General features: G+C 31.5%; 2 protein-coding genes across 2 annotated transcripts in view; one reads left to right on the forward strand and one right to left on the reverse strand.

Moving 5' to 3' along the window:
* Nucleotides 1-697: 697 nt before the first annotated feature.
* Nucleotides 698-18,562, forward strand: part of LOC140443468 (microfibril-associated glycoprotein 4-like) — a 28,473-nt gene continuing 10,608 nt past the window's right edge. Inside the window, exons 1-3 of the mRNA XM_072534753.1 lie at nt 698-789; nt 5,611-5,767; nt 10,278-10,415. Coding sequence (XP_072390854.1) covers nt 727-789; nt 5,611-5,767; nt 10,278-10,415 — 358 coding nt within the window. The 5' untranslated portion in view covers nt 698-726. The remainder of the gene's footprint in view (nt 790-5,610; nt 5,768-10,277; nt 10,416-18,562) is intronic.
* LOC140443121 (uncharacterized) lies at nt 7,689-9,777 on the reverse strand. The gene is made up of 2 exons (XM_072534203.1): nt 9,584-9,777; nt 7,689-9,138 (listed from the first exon to the last, which is right to left on the reverse strand). Exon 2 carries the CDS (start codon nt 9,135-9,137, stop codon nt 7,689-7,691), a length of 1,449 nt encoding a protein of 482 aa, XP_072390304.1. The 5' UTR covers nt 9,138; nt 9,584-9,777.

The following is an 18,562-nucleotide window of genomic DNA, read 5'->3' on the forward strand; positions in this document are numbered from 1 at the left end:
AAATAATACCACCATCCTTTCGAGTAACTATATCATACCTGGAAAACCGACAGTCCACACTAAAAGTAAATGGAGAAATATGCAAAATACTACATTAAGGCGAGAATTCCGCAAGGCAGCATCCTGGGAGGTCTATTATATTTATTATATATATCTGATCTACCAACTTCAAATAACGTAACAATTGGCACATTTTCAGATGACACAGTAGCACTCGAAAGTCATCAACATAGCCACACAACAACTTCAAAACTACTTGTATGACAGAACTGAAATGACTATGACTACTTGAAAACTAGCTGGAAAAATATAAAATAAAAATAAATGAAAGCAATTCTGTTCCGATGAGAAACACCACCACCCATATATATCAAGAATGAGAAAATACCCAGGACTAAAACAACCAATAAAAATAACAAACATAGCAGCATACTGGAGGAACTTGAAATTGAATGTCATAGCGTATTATGCGTATTTTAAGTTTACTTCAATTTTACTATCAACGGGAATTTTTACTTACTAAGAGAAGGTTTTATTGAGAAAGTAACTGTAAGTGACTGTAAGTAAAAATGGTTATTCTAAAATATTATTAATGGCCAAAATTTTTAAATTGATATCTGCCAATTTTTTAAGTAATTTTACTGGCCCATACTTATATACATTTGTATAAAAGCATAGAAACTATAAAAATCCTGGATATATTTTTCTGTTGACATATATTTAAAAATGTGTCTTAAAGAAATGTACTACAATATTTCGATTTTTTTTGTGTTATTAACAATTTCTTCTGTAAGTATAAAAATATCTATATTTATAAATTGATGTGTAAAGCTTATTGAAATTTAAATACGTAGTAAAGTTTTAAAACATGGTTTATTTTGCTTCATGTACCTCTTTTCTTTATATGTTTATATATTTTTTTTGTTGTTCCTGTTTTGTATTTAATCTGTATGATTTTAATACAATTGATAACTACTCTGGAGTTGTTTCAACTTTATAGCGTTTTATTTTATGCTGTTCGTTGAAGAGAGTCAAGCAATCAATCATTATGACCTCAAAATTCTTTACAGGAATATTATTTTACTATTGATGCCTGTGGATAATTAAATTTTTTTACATGACTTTATTAATAAACTGGCCCAAAGAAATTCAAAATCTTCAAAGAGTTTCCTTTCTTCTAACTTGTCTTGAAAAATTAGTTTAATTTGTTGTTACCTTTCATTACCCTCCAACTGTAGGTTTTTGTTTTATTATTCAGGTATATGTTTTATAAGATTTTTATGGGAAGGTTGTAAAATCTCCTTTCCTGAGAAATCCACTCTCAATGATCGAGTTCCTTATTTAGGCTGCATTCTAGGTATGTCACTATATCTGATGTTTTAAGGTTATCTTTTATGTTGCAAATTATTTGCACTGGATCTATTTATCTATCAAAATAGAATTTTTTTTCTTCTTCTTTTCATGTGGACATGAGTCTGTCTATTTTTTTAAAGTGTCTCCAGTAAGTTGTCGTTCCAGAGTTTTCGTTGTCTTCCTATTGGGGAACTGTCTCTTGCCGTCGTCACTATTCTATTTGTTGTCATTCAGCTTATATGATCATTCCATTCTACCCTTCTATTTCTTACCCAGTCCTTCTTTACTTCTAGCTCTGTCCGATAGTGTTTTACTAACAATTTTTCAGTGTTTTCATATCTGCCGTTCTTAACATCTTTTTATCCTCTCTGTATCCGCTCGTGTATTTTCCGCGTATGTCATTATTGGTCTGATGACTCTTTTGTAAATTCTGCCTTTCATTTGTTTTACAATATTTTTATTTCTCCATATTGTTTCATTTAGGTAACCTGCGGCTCTGTTTGCAACTAATCACTTATTCTATTTATTGACCTTTTAGCTCCAATTTTAGTAAATTTGCTGTTGTAACCATGCATTTGGTGTTTTCTGGGAAAATTAGCATATTAAATTTTCTGGCGATTATATTAAATTGGTGCAGCATACGTTGTAAAACATCTTTATTTTGAGAGAGTAGTATTGCGTTGTCCGCATATCAAATTATTTTAATTTGTTTTTTTTTTTCATTTGGTATCCTTTTTAGTTCTTAATTTTTTTAATATTTTATCCATAATCAGGTTAAACAATAAACGAATCTCGACGAATAGGGAATCTTGTTTTCTTATTCCATTGCCAGCTTTAATAGGATCAGTTGGTTCTTGTTTTACTTTTACTTTTATTGTGTTGTTTTGGTAGATATTTTCGATCGTTTTGATTATTCCTAGATGTATCTCTCTTGTATGTAATAAGTAAATAACGTCCTTTAATTTGATCTCATCAAATGCCTTCTTAAGGTTCACGAAACTTGTTGTTCTTTTGCTAGTGTTATAATTTAATTAGTTTTATTTGTTTTCACTTTGGTTGTTAATTTTAGTTGTGTATAATAAATTAATTCCCCTGTAATTTTCCGGGTTCGATGTGCCTCCCTTTTTCAAGAGAGGTATTAGGATGCTTGTATAGAATATAATTTTCAAGTAGGTATTAAACAATGTTAGTAAAAAATAAAGGCCTAATGAATTTTCCTGTTTAATAAAAATAATTTCTGCATCTTATTGTCTACACGCACACTCATTTTCTGCTGTAGGTAAAACTTTCTGAGTGAACGTAAATCCTTGTGTTCGATACAAGTTACTTTAATTTTTGAAGCAAACTGTATAATTGTTTTTTGTCTACTGCTTTCTTAAAATCAATAAATCATGCAAATATATTATCATAAAAGATTATGGTTTCAGTCCGGAGATGTTGGTATCAAAACTTAGAAAATAATTCTTTTCGCGTTTCAAGTTCGCCTCTAAACCCTAATTGAAAATCGCTACTATTTTTCTCAAGTTTTCTGTATCGTCATTATCTAGCTTTCAACATGCTTTGTTGAACATAGACTACTCGTATGCTTTTTTTAATTAGCACGATTTTGAATCCAATATGTAGTCACTTTTTATGTTATCAGTCCATGTCATCAACCACTGTTTTTATGATAGCTTTCGGGGTCTCCATTCCAAAATTCATTTCCTTCTTGTAAAACTGGTAGTTTAACCATTGTTTTTTATTGTAAGTGTTAACGTTTCTGCACCATTGTCAGAATCTATATAGTTAATATTTTCAAATGCAACCCAAGCTATATCTATTATTCTCTCCAGCTCGATAGTTTGGATGCCTTGTCTTATTCTGATCTCATTTATCACCCTAAATACTTGTACTAACTAAATTGATCATAAATTGTGTTCTTCAAAAGATTATTTTTAAATTCACCGTTTTTGTAGCACCATAAAGCTCTTAGAATATTATATTCGACTGTTCAAAGCGGTTTGTAATAAGAACGATAACATGCGGGTTGCATAATATTCAATGGTTTTTCTAATTATTGACATAAATGATATGCAAATGATCATTTGTTCTGTATTCAGCTCTAGTTTTCTGTATATGTGATAATAATATCACCTTTTATTATAAAATCGAAGCATTTGGTAGTATTGTTCTTCGTGGGAGGAGGACAGAAGACTTTAAGTTAATTACAAGTTAAGTTGGTTATCTTTAAATAGATCGAAGTATTTCGACCTGTTTCTCGGTAAGAATTATTTCTCGTTCTGAGCAGTCAAGCTCAATGGTATTTGTATATTGGTCTTTTTTAAATAATTCTACCATTTATTCTATACCTTTTTTAAGATATGCTATTTTTTCCGAAAAACAGATTATATTTGTCCAGTTTTAAAATATTTCTCCAGTTTCTCGGTAAGAATTATTTCTACTTTTGATCAGTCAAGCTCAATGGCATTTGTATATTGGACTTTTTTAAATAATTCTACCATTTATTCTATACCTTTTTTTAAATATGCTATTTTCCGAAAAACAGATTATATTTGTCCAGTGTTAAAATATTTCCTTGTATACCATTTCCTTTATTTACGACATTGACTATCTAATTTAATACAAATTAGGTGGTCAAGTTCATTCCCTAATTTCTCTACCTATGTGTGCGTAAGTCTGTTAGTATCCATCTGTACACACTTTCATATTTTTGAATTATTATGTTTTTAATAATTTTCATAATATTCAGAGGAATGTTCACTCTATTGTAATACATGTTTTGTATAATAGATGAAAAGTTGGGGAGAGCGGGGCACAGTGGACACTTACTGACAATTTAATTTATGAATGTTGTATTTTCCTCAGAATAAAGAAATGTTGTATGCTTATAAATAGTTTACAACCTTAAGCTGCTCTTGGAACAATGAAGAACTGCTAAGATTTAAATTATAGAACAATAATATATTTAGCAAAGCATGTGCTTATGTGTATACTGTACTCCGTGGATGGGTATAGTGGTCACTATCGAGGGGCACACAGGACATTGAAATTATGTAAATACAAACAATCACACGATTAACAGTTACTGTTATAATAACCTATATTTCTGATTAACACCTATATTTGGAAAACTAAATATATGCCGGCTATATCGACAACAAAATAACTTAAAGGAGCAACACAAAACTAGAGAAACGGTGGTAGAATTCTGCTACTTAGGGTCACTGGTTGACTGCAAAAACAACCTTATCGTTATCAACCTGTATGCGTGCACTGCTGGAGATAGGTGTTCCTTGGCTCTTTTTATCAACATGCTTCACGTCATCAGTTTATCTGGTTGGTGGGCGTCCTCTGCTCTGTAGTGCCTCTTGTCTTGGTCTCCACTCGAAAATACGTTTTGTCCATTGGTTGTCTGATAATCTGGTGATGTGTCTTGCCCAATTTCGTTCTAACGATCCGATTTTTTCGATGCCATCTGTTGTTTTTGTTCTACGACGTATGTCTTCATTTATGATTGATTGATACTTCCACTTTATAAGTGAGTACAGGCAATACATGGGTATAGGTAGATCCCATTGAAATACATAGTTGAATTTATCAACCAAATGGAAGCTCACATGCCTGTTATTTTAGCCTAGGCCCGTAACTAAGAATGAGAAATATGTCAAGGGCAACAAAGTGCAAACTTTAAAAAACAATAATACGCCTAGTGCTCACTTATGGATCAGAAACATGGGCATAAACATAGACTTTTTAGTGATGTGAATATTCTGAAAACCAATAAAATAAACCGTCTATGATGGGTGGGCCACGTTATGGCGGATGGATGTAAGTGTTTCTGCTAAAATAATTATGCTAAATACGGCTGTCGAAAGAAGAAGACGGACTAGGTCCTAAACTCATATCTGGACGATACGCAAAATGATTTAAGAAATATTAAAGTAAGGGGATGAAGAACACAGAAACTCGACAGGCCAGGGCTGACTAAGGCCTGTAGTGCCAACTGATGATGATAATGGGACTTTAAATGATCTTTTCGCTGGGACAGCGATTAAAATCGTTGCTCCTTATTTGGATAACTCAACTAAAGATTTTATGTGTTTTTTTTATTTTTATATATGTAGTTCTAAATTACGTCAATTAAAAAAACTAATTACCTCCTTAAATTAACTTCTTTTTGGCAAATTGAATCGCATAGTTAACAGTATCAGATGTAATTAAATTCGTTATATAACTTTACTCTTGATGTTATTTTAGTCATTTACAATTTCAAATAATATTGATGACAAAAATGATAGTGACATGATGAGGAATTTTGCTAAGCTAAACAAAATAAAAGACAATAATAAAATTGTTCTCACACTTCAAATTGAAAATCCTACGGTACGTGAAGATATAACAGATGTCACAACCGGTAAGTTATTTCATTTTTCTTTATGTAATTTTAATTGGTATTAAGTAACATATATCCTACTTTCAGGTTCGGAAAATTCGTATCAATAATTATAAAGTTTTTAAAATTTTATTAAAAATCCTTTATAAAAAGTATATAATATAAAAACCCCAATCGGGCTATATCACAAAACGTTTTCAGAATCCATATTCCATCACCAGTGTCTAGGTATACATGTTTTGAGCCACTAAATATCGCTCCTTAAATACAAAAGCACCACAAGTCAAAATAAGCAAATTGTACAGGAGAGGCATTTACAAAAATAATTTGGATTACTTTATGATTTTTGTATAAACTATGTGTATTAGATAGATTTTTTTGGTATCAAAAGATGCGTAATTAAATAGCCTATATCAATAAAGCAATCTTAACCATAGCTCGAATGGACTGTCCAAAAAATGCAAATAAGTTAGTTTTGTATAATATAGACTTTGTCGTCGAGAACATTAAAATTTTAAAAATTAAACCACCATAATTAGGAAAATTTGAGTTTTATTTTCGGTTGTCAACCTTACAAAATGTCAATTTATTAAAAAAAAGGCACATACTAACTTACTACATACTAAACTGGCTAAGGGAAAACAAATAATTGTTAATTTTATCATGAGATCATCAATTAAGTCTTTAATATTACCTATAGTAGTAGATAAGAGGAATAAATTTACGTTAAAAACAAAACTTAACCTTTTAAGCAAAAACCTTTAAGAGAAACAGAGGTAACTTTATCTTAAAATAGTATTATTAGCAGTTATAGTCTTATAAAATAAGGCACTAAGGAGAAAGACGCCTTCAAAATAATCATTTCCATGATCTACACTAATCACAACCGTATGAAGCACATAAACGTGGTTCTTACAAAAATATTTTTATAAAACGTTTTCTTAAAACTACATTGAGCGTAATGCTCGTAAAGGATAAAAAAAAACTTAACGAAAACATTAAAAATCAGTTAACAACAGTAACTTGTGCACTAATTTAGAGATTATCATAAAAAGATTCATAAAATCTTGGCACTACGTTTTTTTGGATTAGCTTTAGAATGCCTTGCTTCTTTGCTTCAGGAACTGTAAGCTTTTCAGTGTAAAGTTGGTTTAGAGTAAAATTATTATCAGGCACTGCCGTTGACTTCGTGCGGCGTGTTCTCAACGTAAATACCGACCTGAACTCTTCCTCTTCGTAGGAACTTTTAAAGAAAAATATGCCATTGCTTACTTTATCCGCCTTCAGAATCTTTATATCTTTATATTTGAATTTATTGCCATCATCATCTATATTGTAGTTTCCTGTACACAGAGGTTTGAGGTCAAAAAAATTCTCATGTGTCAGTTCTTCAACAGTATAAGGCTTTCCAGTTTTCTTTGCTGTTTTAATCAGAGTGATATACTGGTCTAGAACGTAAATTGGAGATGATTTCAATGCTCTCGTAATGTTACGTTGGATGACAGAATGAACAGAGTCTCCTTCGTTTTGGGTGTGCCCTTTTATTAGGAACTTATAAGTAATACTCTTGATGTTTGGCAATTCTTGAGTTGCGTATTGGTACATTGCCAGCATGAATTTGTTCTTTTGTTGGCCAAGGTTCCGTGACATTGTCATTCAATTTTCTAAGAAACATTAGAACACAGGAGCCAATTTCATTAATACCTCGGGCTCCTTCTCCCTCGTGCCATACAAAACAAGTTGTGTCCTTTGTACCGAGCTCGGTTACTGTAAAATTAAGTAGATTTAATTTAGACGTATAATAGAAGCTCGACACATCACCCTGTGGACAAGGCATCACCGCTTGGAGGTCGTACACAGCCACTACGAAGGTATTACTCACAAGCTCTTTATCTCTATCTTTTTCAGCTCTAGCGAGAGCCTTTTGCTTCAGGTGCTCGTCCTAAGTTTCTTGTATTAACGATTTATCTTCAGCGTTTTGGTAAGCCATGCAATCTTCGCATTGATCCTTCTTGGGCTGCCAGAAAGATAAGTTAAAATCATGTATAAATATGTTGTAGTATACTTGATATAAAACGTGTGGTCTACCTTCAGATTCACATTTGTCTACGTAATGTCGATGTAGTGCCGCGACTGTTAACCCGCCCTCAATATACTCCCGAGTCGATCGCGACCTACAGTAATGACTTTCTATTCGGGGTATTGAATTGATGTGTGCTTTGACACCATCGGTCAGCTCTGAGTCTAGTGTCTTATGGTTGTTATGTTTTCCCCTGTTATCTTTAAGGTGCACACCAGTTTCGGACTGTTTTTTGACAACGGTTCTGATCATAGTGTCTGAGATTGCAAGGGTATTCATGAAGAATACTTTACATACTCCAGTTTTTTTATTATTTCGAGTCAGATAAAATGAGTGATTGTAATTTTTGCGACTGCTACCTTCACGAACGTATCTATATTTTGGTTCTACCTTGGTCATGTGATCGTGAATAAACTGTCGTTGGATTTCCAGATCACCGCACTCCCAGAACCTTTCAAAGATGTGTTTTCTTTCTTCAAACGTAAACTCTGTAGAACATTTTAATTTACATTTATCGAAACATACAGGACCCATTTTTTTGGCATCATAAACTTTCTTAGACTTGGACATAGAAGTATAGGACATACCTTTGTTTTTCAATAGCTTGCTCTGGTTTCGTTTCCATAAAAGCGGTTCTGCTTTTCTTTTACGACACCTACTGCGCGATTCATCATCAACACTAGGAGACTGCTCACCGATGCTAGATGGGTGCTTGTCAACGCTAGGTGGCTGATCGTCAACTCCGGGTGATGGTGAATTAATATTAAGTAACTTCTGGTTATCCACGGCTGATTGCGGAAAGTCTTGAATGCCAGGTAACTGTGCTTGTGGTTGTTGTTCTTCATCGGAATCTGACTGGGCTTTGCGGTTTTCAGAAAATGGATCTTGATACGTAGGATCTTTGACAGTATCATCGGATGAGAAATCTTTTAGGTTATTTGTAGAACTGGAGCTACTTGAAGAACTAGAACTGGAACTGCTCGAAGAGTTAGAAGATTCACCAGAGGAAGAATCACTGTCTGAGTCTGTTTCTTTAATGACTAAAGATGGTTTATTGAATATTCTGTGATTTGGAGGCGTTGCTTGAATATCTTCGTTATTTTCAACGGAGTTCAGAATATCTAAAGATAACTGACTGTCCGGTAGAGAGCTAATGTCATTAGCATCATATTCATGATAAATAATATTATCAGTCTGAATGTCAATTGAATCCAGTTCACTAGGTCGTATTGTTGAAGAAGATTGCTGTTCATCTCGAGGGTCATTTATTGGTGGTATCATGTCCAAAATACGTTGCGCTCTTCTTGCCATTCTGAAAATAAAAATTAATTATAAGTACCTACCTGTATCAAACAATTTACTTTCTCGTAAATAGGCGTTATAATGTATCTATATGGGTAAGTAAAATTTAATCGGTTTTAAGATTTCTAAATTATTTTGTTTAACCCATAAGATTACTCAAAAAACTACAAAAACTTTCCGATAAAACAACAGTAAAACTAAAAATTGCTTTTTAATATATAAAATAAAATCTATTTAGAGATCACTTTCAAATACAAAGATACCATATTTCGAAATATGTAACTTTAGAATAAAGAAATAAGAAAATAATTCTAATTATTTTTTTCAAAACTAACATAATTCAAAATATGGTAGTATTGCATACAAAAATAAGAGAGAATATCAAATTTATAAACGAAAAACTAACCTATTTTAAAATATTGTACTATTGCACATAAAAATGATAAGATACTTACGTGTATGTGATCTGCAATACGAATGTATTTTTGAATGTGGCACTTTTGAATATATAATTTCACCTGTCTTTTAGCAGTTTTTTGGAATGTGTTAGTTTTTCATAAAAAATGCGTGCACTCGTGCCGAATGTCTGATGGCAACTGAGGATGTGGTAGTTTTGCACGGAACTCAGTTACAGAAACGGTACAAAACAAAACTAACGTATGTGGGTATACGGGTGCTTTTGATCATAAAACGATGGCTGGTTAAGCGAAATATTAAAGTTTCATCGGTTAAGATGCATTTTATGCAAAAAAATCAGTTTTGATATTTTTTGGAATGTGTGACTTTTGTATTTAAGGAGCGATATGTGGGTAAAAACCCGTTAAAAATTGTTTGTTTAAATTTAGTTTACATTATATGGTATTAAATATTATGAAGTTAAAGTTACCAGTGGATTTGGTAACATGGCGACGTATAACTCCACATGAAGTTGCTGGTCCTGAGACGATGTGTCTACGAGGACTTGATGAAAGCAACTTGAGTTTTTAAATTATATACCTTTTATAAAAGATTTTTAATAAACATTTTTGTGATATGTGGTATAGAGCCAACTACAATAACTTAGATTCCTTGTGGATTATAAAGTTTTTAAATTTCACATGCAATTTTTTTATTTTTTTGACATGATTTTTTTATACAAATTCATTTTAGGGTCAAATGGAATTAATAGTTTTGTTGATGCTTGCCAATTTTTGGTTGGAATCAGTAAAGGCAACTATTGTCCAACAACTGAAACCAAAGACCCAAACCTAAATATTCCAGGAAGCTGCCAAGAGATTTACAAAAATGGTATTGTTGTTTATATTTTATAGGTATATGTAGCTCTGTACTCTGTAACTGTACTAATTCATTTTAACCTTTAATCGCTACGATTTCAGTTACTTACTTAAGCGCTTCCACATGTCTTTATTCGAAATAACTATGTTTTGTTGCATAATGCGTCTTCGTAATGCGTAATATAAGTAGTCACTATTACATAAAAAACTTTGCATACCTAAATGGAAAAAATATAAACGTATTTTTATTTTTCAAGATATTGTATGCAGGTTTCACATGTATTTTAAACTGTTTTTAACAAATAGGCCTAGTACATTCCCTACAAACATAAAATTGCTATAGCTTTATTTGACTAGGACAAAAGTAGATTCGGTGCAAAACCTCATAAACCTTGGAAATACACATATTGTTCTGAAGCTATCGTCTTGTGTCATCTTAATGCAGTTACTATTTTGTTTCGTTGGGAATAAGCCACAATTTAAGTTTAAAATAAGTTTATTAACGTTTTCATTTTCTCTTCAGAAATCGTTCTCAAAGTACAAAACATTAATAAATTAAACAAATTTTGTTTTTTGTTACTTGGTGAAAAATTTTTCTAATAATTTAATTTTATCTGACTCTTTTATATAAATAATCCAAACATATAATACATTTTAAAGTAGAGGGCCTTAAAATCACATTGTCAGTATTGCTGAGTTGCGTTGCTGGGACGACATTATTGTAACATAGTTCAATCGATTAAATGAAATTAACTTTAACTTAACAACATATGTCAGAAAAATCATAGAATGTGATTTGTCAGACAACCATATGAAATGATGATAATTGATATTATTGATTATTAATTGATTTAAAATTGATATTATGGTTTGATTTGTAATTTAGATATCTGTTAGTGTGTGTTGTTTTTCTATACACCTTAGTGCCTTATCCAGTATCTTTCTTTATGACTAAAACATCCAGCAAAATTAGTGTGTTATTATTAAAGCTCGGATTTATAGGCAACAAAAATTGAAGAAAAGGCGCCTATATAGGCAAAGATTTTTATTAAAAAAGGCAGAAATAAATATTAACATTTAGGCAAAATATAGGCAATAAAGGAATATAACTTATTATTTATTGTACAAAGTGAATTAACGTAATATTAACTTAAGGCAGGTATATTTACACATCATAATCATAACATTAGTATAAATAAACTAGTAACTAAATAACTGTAAATTAATAATTAAACATTGTAACCACTTAAAATTTTATCAATAATATAAACAACTAAATGTTTTTCAATATTTTCGGTCTTAAAACTATGTCTTCGATCACTTAAAATTAATTTGTACATTGAAAACGAACGTTCGACATCGACAGATGTAATTGGAGCATATTTCAGAGCAAAATGTCCCATTTAAAACTTTAGCAACATTAGATAAAAATGAAAAACCTTCATTCTTGTCGAAATCATATTTCATTTTTTTTTAAATTAATTGACCGTTACTTCCAGGTGCCGATTTAATTTTCGTCGTTAAATTATCTATTAATTTTACCGACTCACATAAATTTATCTCTTGTTTTTCTAATAAGGTAATTGTGGTAACTATTAATTTATAATTGTCATTGATATAAGCGAGTTCCTGTTTCAATTTGGGATTTTTTAATATTTTTTTTTGCTTCTCGAATGGCTTCGGAAATATCATCATCAAATTCTGACATAACTAATTCTATTTCATTGCAGTGGTCAAAGTAAAAAAAAACTGCTTTGAGCCAGGTTCCCCACCTTGTAATTACTGGTTTAGGTGGCAAAGGGACACCGGAAAGACTTTCTTTATATATTTGCACCCTCAACGGAGCCTTTACAAAAACTTTTTTCATAAAATTTATAAAATTATTTACCAACGGAAACAGATTTCTTATTTCTTCAGCAATTCTATTTACCCCGTGGGCAACAAAAGTGCAATGAATTAAATTAGGATAAAAAAATCTTTAAATTAACAGCAGCTTTTAACGTATATGCCGCAGCATCTGAAAGCATTAAAACTATTTTATTCACTGGTATAGCTTTGGGTAAAAAGAGGTTTGTTAAACTATCTTGTATAAATCGACTTATTGTTAAATTGTTTGTTTTTTCCAATTCTTTAACGGCAACTAAATAAGGTTTTCTCGCAAAGTTTTCGTTCAAAATTCCAATCATTCAATTAGCTATAGACATGCCGCATACATCTGTCGTTTCATCCACGATAATATACAAAAAATTGCCCTCTAACTCTCGCTTAATTTTTGAAATACATTCCACATAACGTTTTTCCACAGTATGTTTTCTCAATGTACTCTCGTCCGGTAAGGATTTATTAATATATTTTTCGAAAAAAGCATTTAAAACTAGGGTTATTAACTTTATATAGAGGAATGTTGGATGCAATCATCATCTGGCATAAATCAAATTTAAATGCGTCTTCCTCCTTTTTTTTGAACTGCATAAACTATCCCGCAGAGATATTTGGGCTAACTTAGAGGATTTTAATTTTTCAAAATTACGTTTATGAAGTGGGATTCCACAATGCTGGTCAATAAAGTACTTTTTTCTACTTGAAATCTGAGAATTAAAAAAAATAATTAGAATTCTAAAACCGCTTTACAATTTAGTTATGTTGTGGGACGAGAAAAAAAGAAAAAAAATAAAACTTACCGATTTGCCGCATGGTTTACAAAATGCTCCATCTCCTTCTAGAGAAAGTTCCGAATAAGGTGCGATTTGTAGCCTTAATTTAGATGTCATCTTTTCACACAAATGTCTAAAACGTTTTAAAACGTGTTCTTTGCTTTTCGGTATACGCAACAAAACTAAACTAGGATATAGCAATTTGTGACTAAACTCTGTACGGTAACCGACTGTACAACTGATAATAAACTAATAAAGCTTAGGGATTTCCAAATAGTTAACCCTCAAGTCTCGATCAGGTATATTTTCCTAGAAATCTGTTATATAAACAAACCATTGATATTTTATTATTGACCCAAAATTTTATTATAGAATGGTTTAGTAATAGAATAATATCATGGGTAGTACCATGAAATTTTAAAAAAGGCACAAATAGGCAGAATTTACGGAAAAAGGCAAAAAGTGCAAAAAACAATTACATTAGGCAAAATAGGCAAAAAAGGCATTTTGCCTATAATCCGAGCTTATAAATCTTATTGTATCTTCTTTATCGTTTATATCATTTAGGAATGTGTCCAACAACTCTGTTCCATGAGGCCATATTGAGAATACATTATCTATATTTCTCCACCATACTGTGGGTTTTAAATTTTGTTTACACATAATATTTGCTTCAAAATATTCTATAAATATACTGTGCGGCATGTTATGGATATTGCCAATATAATGGTATTGGTACCACATTCTGTATTAAATATTTGTAAATAAACAATTAAAAATTATTATAGTTTTTAAAAAAACATGAAAATTTGAGAGCTTATAAAGAGAATCAGACCAAAAAAAAATTATAAGTATTGACAAAACACCTTTACAGCCATTTTGCAATTAACTTTTTTGTCTAAAACGGGATAAGCAAATATAATTATCACATTCACAATATTGAAATGAATGAAAAAAGTCACTTTTTTTTGCTTATGTGTCATGACGCAGTAAAAGTTTTGATAACCACGAGATAATACGCCTTTTCTATTAATTTCCCCCATATATGCCAGTTAAAAAATAAAGCCCAGTAAGATTTCGATTTTTAGTCGAGTGAGTCGGGTAAAAGTGATTTTTCGGCTTCGTTTCATGGTGTAATAAACCATAACCAACTTATAAATTTAATATAATTTTTTTATTTATTTCTTTGAATTGAGTTAATTAATTTATACAGTTGTATAATTGTTGTATTATTATATAGACATTTATTATAAATTTAAATTTATAATATATAGACATATATTATAAATTTTAAAGTAGACGACTTTAAAATGGTATTGCCAATATTGCAACCGAAAAATCTGCTATCAGCGTTTGCGTCGATAAAAAAACTAATTATTTTATATAAACATTTTTTTTTTCAAAAACACGTTTTTAAAACTATATTGAATACTAAAATAATATTTTTCATACAAAATGTTAAACTAAAAAAAATTATGCAAGTCCTGAAAATTGACCAGTTGATCATATTTCTTCACGCTTATTTACACATTCACTACACATTTTTTTGCTACATGCAAACAGATCGGTTGCTTACACTGAATGCACAGAAAACTTGTCTTCCTTTTCAATTTTGGGTTACATAAATAGCAGTACTTGCTAGCGTTCCTGGGTAAGGCATCTGTATGATTGTCATTTTCGGTTGGATTTATTCTTAGCACCTTTTGAATGCTGAGTCTTAGTTCTCTTGGAAGACGTTGGCTAATTTCTCGTTCTCGAAGAAGTGGTTCATATAGTTGCTGTCCCAAAATCTTCAGAAACTCTAATGTATATTTTGTTGTGTTGGCAGAAGCCTGATAAATAATATATACATTTAATGCACTCATATCTGAATCTACGCCTGCTTTTATATTGTTATAAAAGGCATTTATTTCCGGTAACCCAGTTTCTACTACTACTACTACTACTACTACTTTCTACTAGAATACCTGGGCCATATAATGCGCAATGAACAACGATATGACCTACTTCGGACCATACTTTAAGGTGAAGTGCATGGGAAAAGATGTCCAGGGCGAAGAAAAATATCCTGGCTGCATAACCTGCGAAAATGGTTTAACTTAACCACTACCGGACTTTTTAAGGCAGCAGTCAACAAAGTCAGAATAGCCATGTTAGTGTCCAACATCCGTAAAGGATATGCACCATAAGAAGAAGAACCCACTTTAGATATAATCTTCTTTCGTGTGATGCAGCAAGGATATTAAAAGCACAGCCCTATTTTTCTTTGGCTCTCGAGAGATTACAGTATTAGTTTTTGTAAATCCTTATAAAGTTGAGTTTACAGATCTTGATCTAGATGATAGGAACTCTTTAGGAATTTCTCTCTCATTCCTTTTCATAGTACCAACATATGTTAAATTATTATTTAATAAAACATCTACAAGTTCAACTGATGTGTACCAGTTGTCGCCTGTAACATTTCTATTACTGAAAAAGATCGACTTGTAAAGGCGAACCACTGCTTGGGAGGGAATAGAGAGTTTTTTTCTTCTGCAGTCAAATCCTTTTATGCATCAGATCCTTTTTCAGGATAGATATAAGTATTGTAGATATATAGATATTTGTAGTGTTCAAGATTTTATTAGAACGAACGTAGTTTTGACGAGGTGGGACAGGACTCAAAGAGATATGATCGACCTGTTGATAAAACCGAGAAATAGAAAGTTTTTAACTTTCAACCAAACCTTCCCTATTCAGCAAGATATGTACGATACGTACAAGAAAATGGAGAAAGCAGATATAAGTATTGTATACACAGTGAGTGCGAGCATCTGCTAAACATTGAATCTTTATTCCATACTTTTCGGGTTTACTAGGTATATACATTTTAAACCTACATCGCCCTCGAAAACCGACTAGCATTTCATCGATTGTAGTATTAGCACCTAGTACATAAGAATTTTGAGAATTTTGGTTGAATATCTTTAAAATGTGGGAAATTGCGGCAGCTGGATCAGTTTTAACTCGATTCGCTCTTTCTTCTCGTGTTTCAAATGGTAGGCATATTAGCAGTACAGCAAATCTACGTGCTGAGCTACGTACTGACCATGCCATTCTAAATATTTCTCTTCCCGTACCATCAGTAAAAAACAGTGCGTTGATGTCTTCATGGTTAGACTTGAAGACTGATGTCAATAACAGAAGGCCCAAAAATCCATTGATCTCTGTATTATTGGTGTCTCTAAATTCTGTGCGGTTGTGATTTTCATCCTTGCCGCGATATTCCCTCAGTTTGTGTAATATAAACAATGTCAACAACATCTCTAAAAAAAGTTTAAGCCACGCCACCACTGGTTCCATCTTTGTTAAAGATCCTTTGATAGTAGGCAATTTCAATAAATTAGAAACTGATGTCCATTTGTACCTATTTTTTCCATAAAAGTATCGTCTATTTGGATCCATTTCATTCATTGAATCTTCATCAGACTCCTGACTTTCGTCCGATTGACCATCGTTAGTATCGCTAGCATAACATTCGCTCTCAGAACTATGGTCACTCAAAATTGGTTCTTTGTGTTTACTGTTTGGCGTGTTGTCATCATCTTGGTCGGAAAAATCACTATCGGCCTCTTCGTGCTATCGCCCAACAATTTCTTTCGACATGAGCATTGTCTGAATGCACACTTTTTTACTTTTAGAAACCGTCATTGAAATAAAAACTATCACAAGTAGAGTCCATCGGACTCTAATGTGTTCTATTCGATAACTTCTACGCAACTGATCGCGATTTCGTATAAGCATAACGGATGTCGGATATCTCCCTACTACCTGAAGGTACTGTACGACACCACTCGTTTGGATCAATAGTGGGAAAAATATGAAGCGTTGTTTGAACTGCGGAGTCCGAGGGACTCCACGACGTCGGTTAAGAGTTAAAAACATAAATGATGTATCCTCCACATGTCACTGACTTACTTATAGTGGTGTTTTCCTTATATCAACTTTTTCTTTTAATATGGGTAACCAGATGCTACTGCATTCTGCCGAGGAATTTGCGACACAATTGGTCCCATTTAACATAATTAGAGCCGCTTCTTTGATTTTTCTCTTTTTACCATCTATTTCCTTTACGACTATACTTAAATAGTTTCATTGAACCCTATGTTTATTTTCTCATGCGTGTTTACGTATTTGAGATCTATCAAATTCTCCATTTTTATTATAAGATTAATGTTCACTTATCATTTAATGGCCTTGATGTTTCCCCTAAATTCTTAGTTCTTTCTTGTTCATTGTTAGGTTTAGTTTTAGATAACACATATCTCAATGTGTTTGTTGTTTTGAAGGAGCAACATTCAAAACAGGAATCACTTTCAGATCTATTTTATCTAAAACTGAACCTAACAATGAACAAGAAAGAACGAAGAATTGTATTTGGAAATAATTTTTGTGACCGATATTCTCCAGTTAAAGTTGATTTCATGTAATTGAATAACCTATATTACAATCAAGTTGTCCCTTTAAGGCAACTCAGCGATATTTGACAATATCATTTTAAAGTCGTCTACCCACTTTAAAATTTATAATATATGTCTGAATTGTCAATATAAATGAGTGAAATAAAATTAAATTATTAGAAGAATTTTTCATCAAGTAACAAAAAACAAAATTTGTTTAATTTATTAATGTTTTTATTTTAAGAAGGATTTCCGAAATAGAAATTGAAACCTCAATAAACTTTAACCATCAACTGTGGCTGATTCCCATTAAAATAGTAATTTCTTTAAGATGCCACAAGAAAATTACTTCTTACTAAACAAATTCAAACAAATTATTAACTTACAACATTTTTTAAAATCATTTTGATCTACCTCTTTTATAATACCCCCTAAGTAAGAAAGTAATTATAACGATTTTCAATCTATCGTGATTGGTGCTTTCGGTAATATCCAAAATAAAATTATTGTAAGAAACTGTTTTAACTAACTTTTACTGATGGGGGTATGGTTTATAATTTTAAATGATACTTAATTGCCTAAAGACAGAGGTAGTAGTAGCTAGTATAACGGTGGTATAACCTATTTTATGAATGTCAAAGTCATTAGTGACAAGAATATGTTATTTTTTGTATTGTTTTGTGAGTAGCTATTTAATGAAAAAATGTGTTTAAGAGGTGTTGCGGCTGTCGAGGAAGTTGATAATTTAATTAACATGATGGAAAATACACGAAAAAGAAAAACTTTCAAAGAAAGAAAAATTCATTTTCAAAAACACTGGCAATTTTTGCAATTTTTTGCAACTTTTATCAATTTTAAAATACTCAAACTCAACATATAAGATAACAAATAAAGAAAAAGATATACTTATTTGGTGTCAGTTGTCTGTTTCAAAGAAAAATCAAAATTGACATATGTCACTCAATATGTCGTTGTTCTATGTATTTGTGCAAAATATTGCGACATTGCCAAACTATTATTTCGTAATAAAGTGGGAATACTTATAACTAACATATACCGAGTATATT

This window comes from Diabrotica undecimpunctata, chromosome 6 (assembly GCF_040954645.1).
Source record: "Diabrotica undecimpunctata isolate CICGRU chromosome 6, icDiaUnde3, whole genome shotgun sequence".
In the NCBI taxonomy this organism is placed as follows: domain Eukaryota; kingdom Metazoa; phylum Arthropoda; class Insecta; order Coleoptera; family Chrysomelidae; genus Diabrotica; species Diabrotica undecimpunctata.

Excerpts from the sequence above, each read along its gene's own strand:
- LOC140443121 (XM_072534203.1), bottom strand. The coding sequence starts at position 9,137 with ATGGCAAGAAGAGCGCAACGTATTTTGGACATGATACCACCAATAAAT.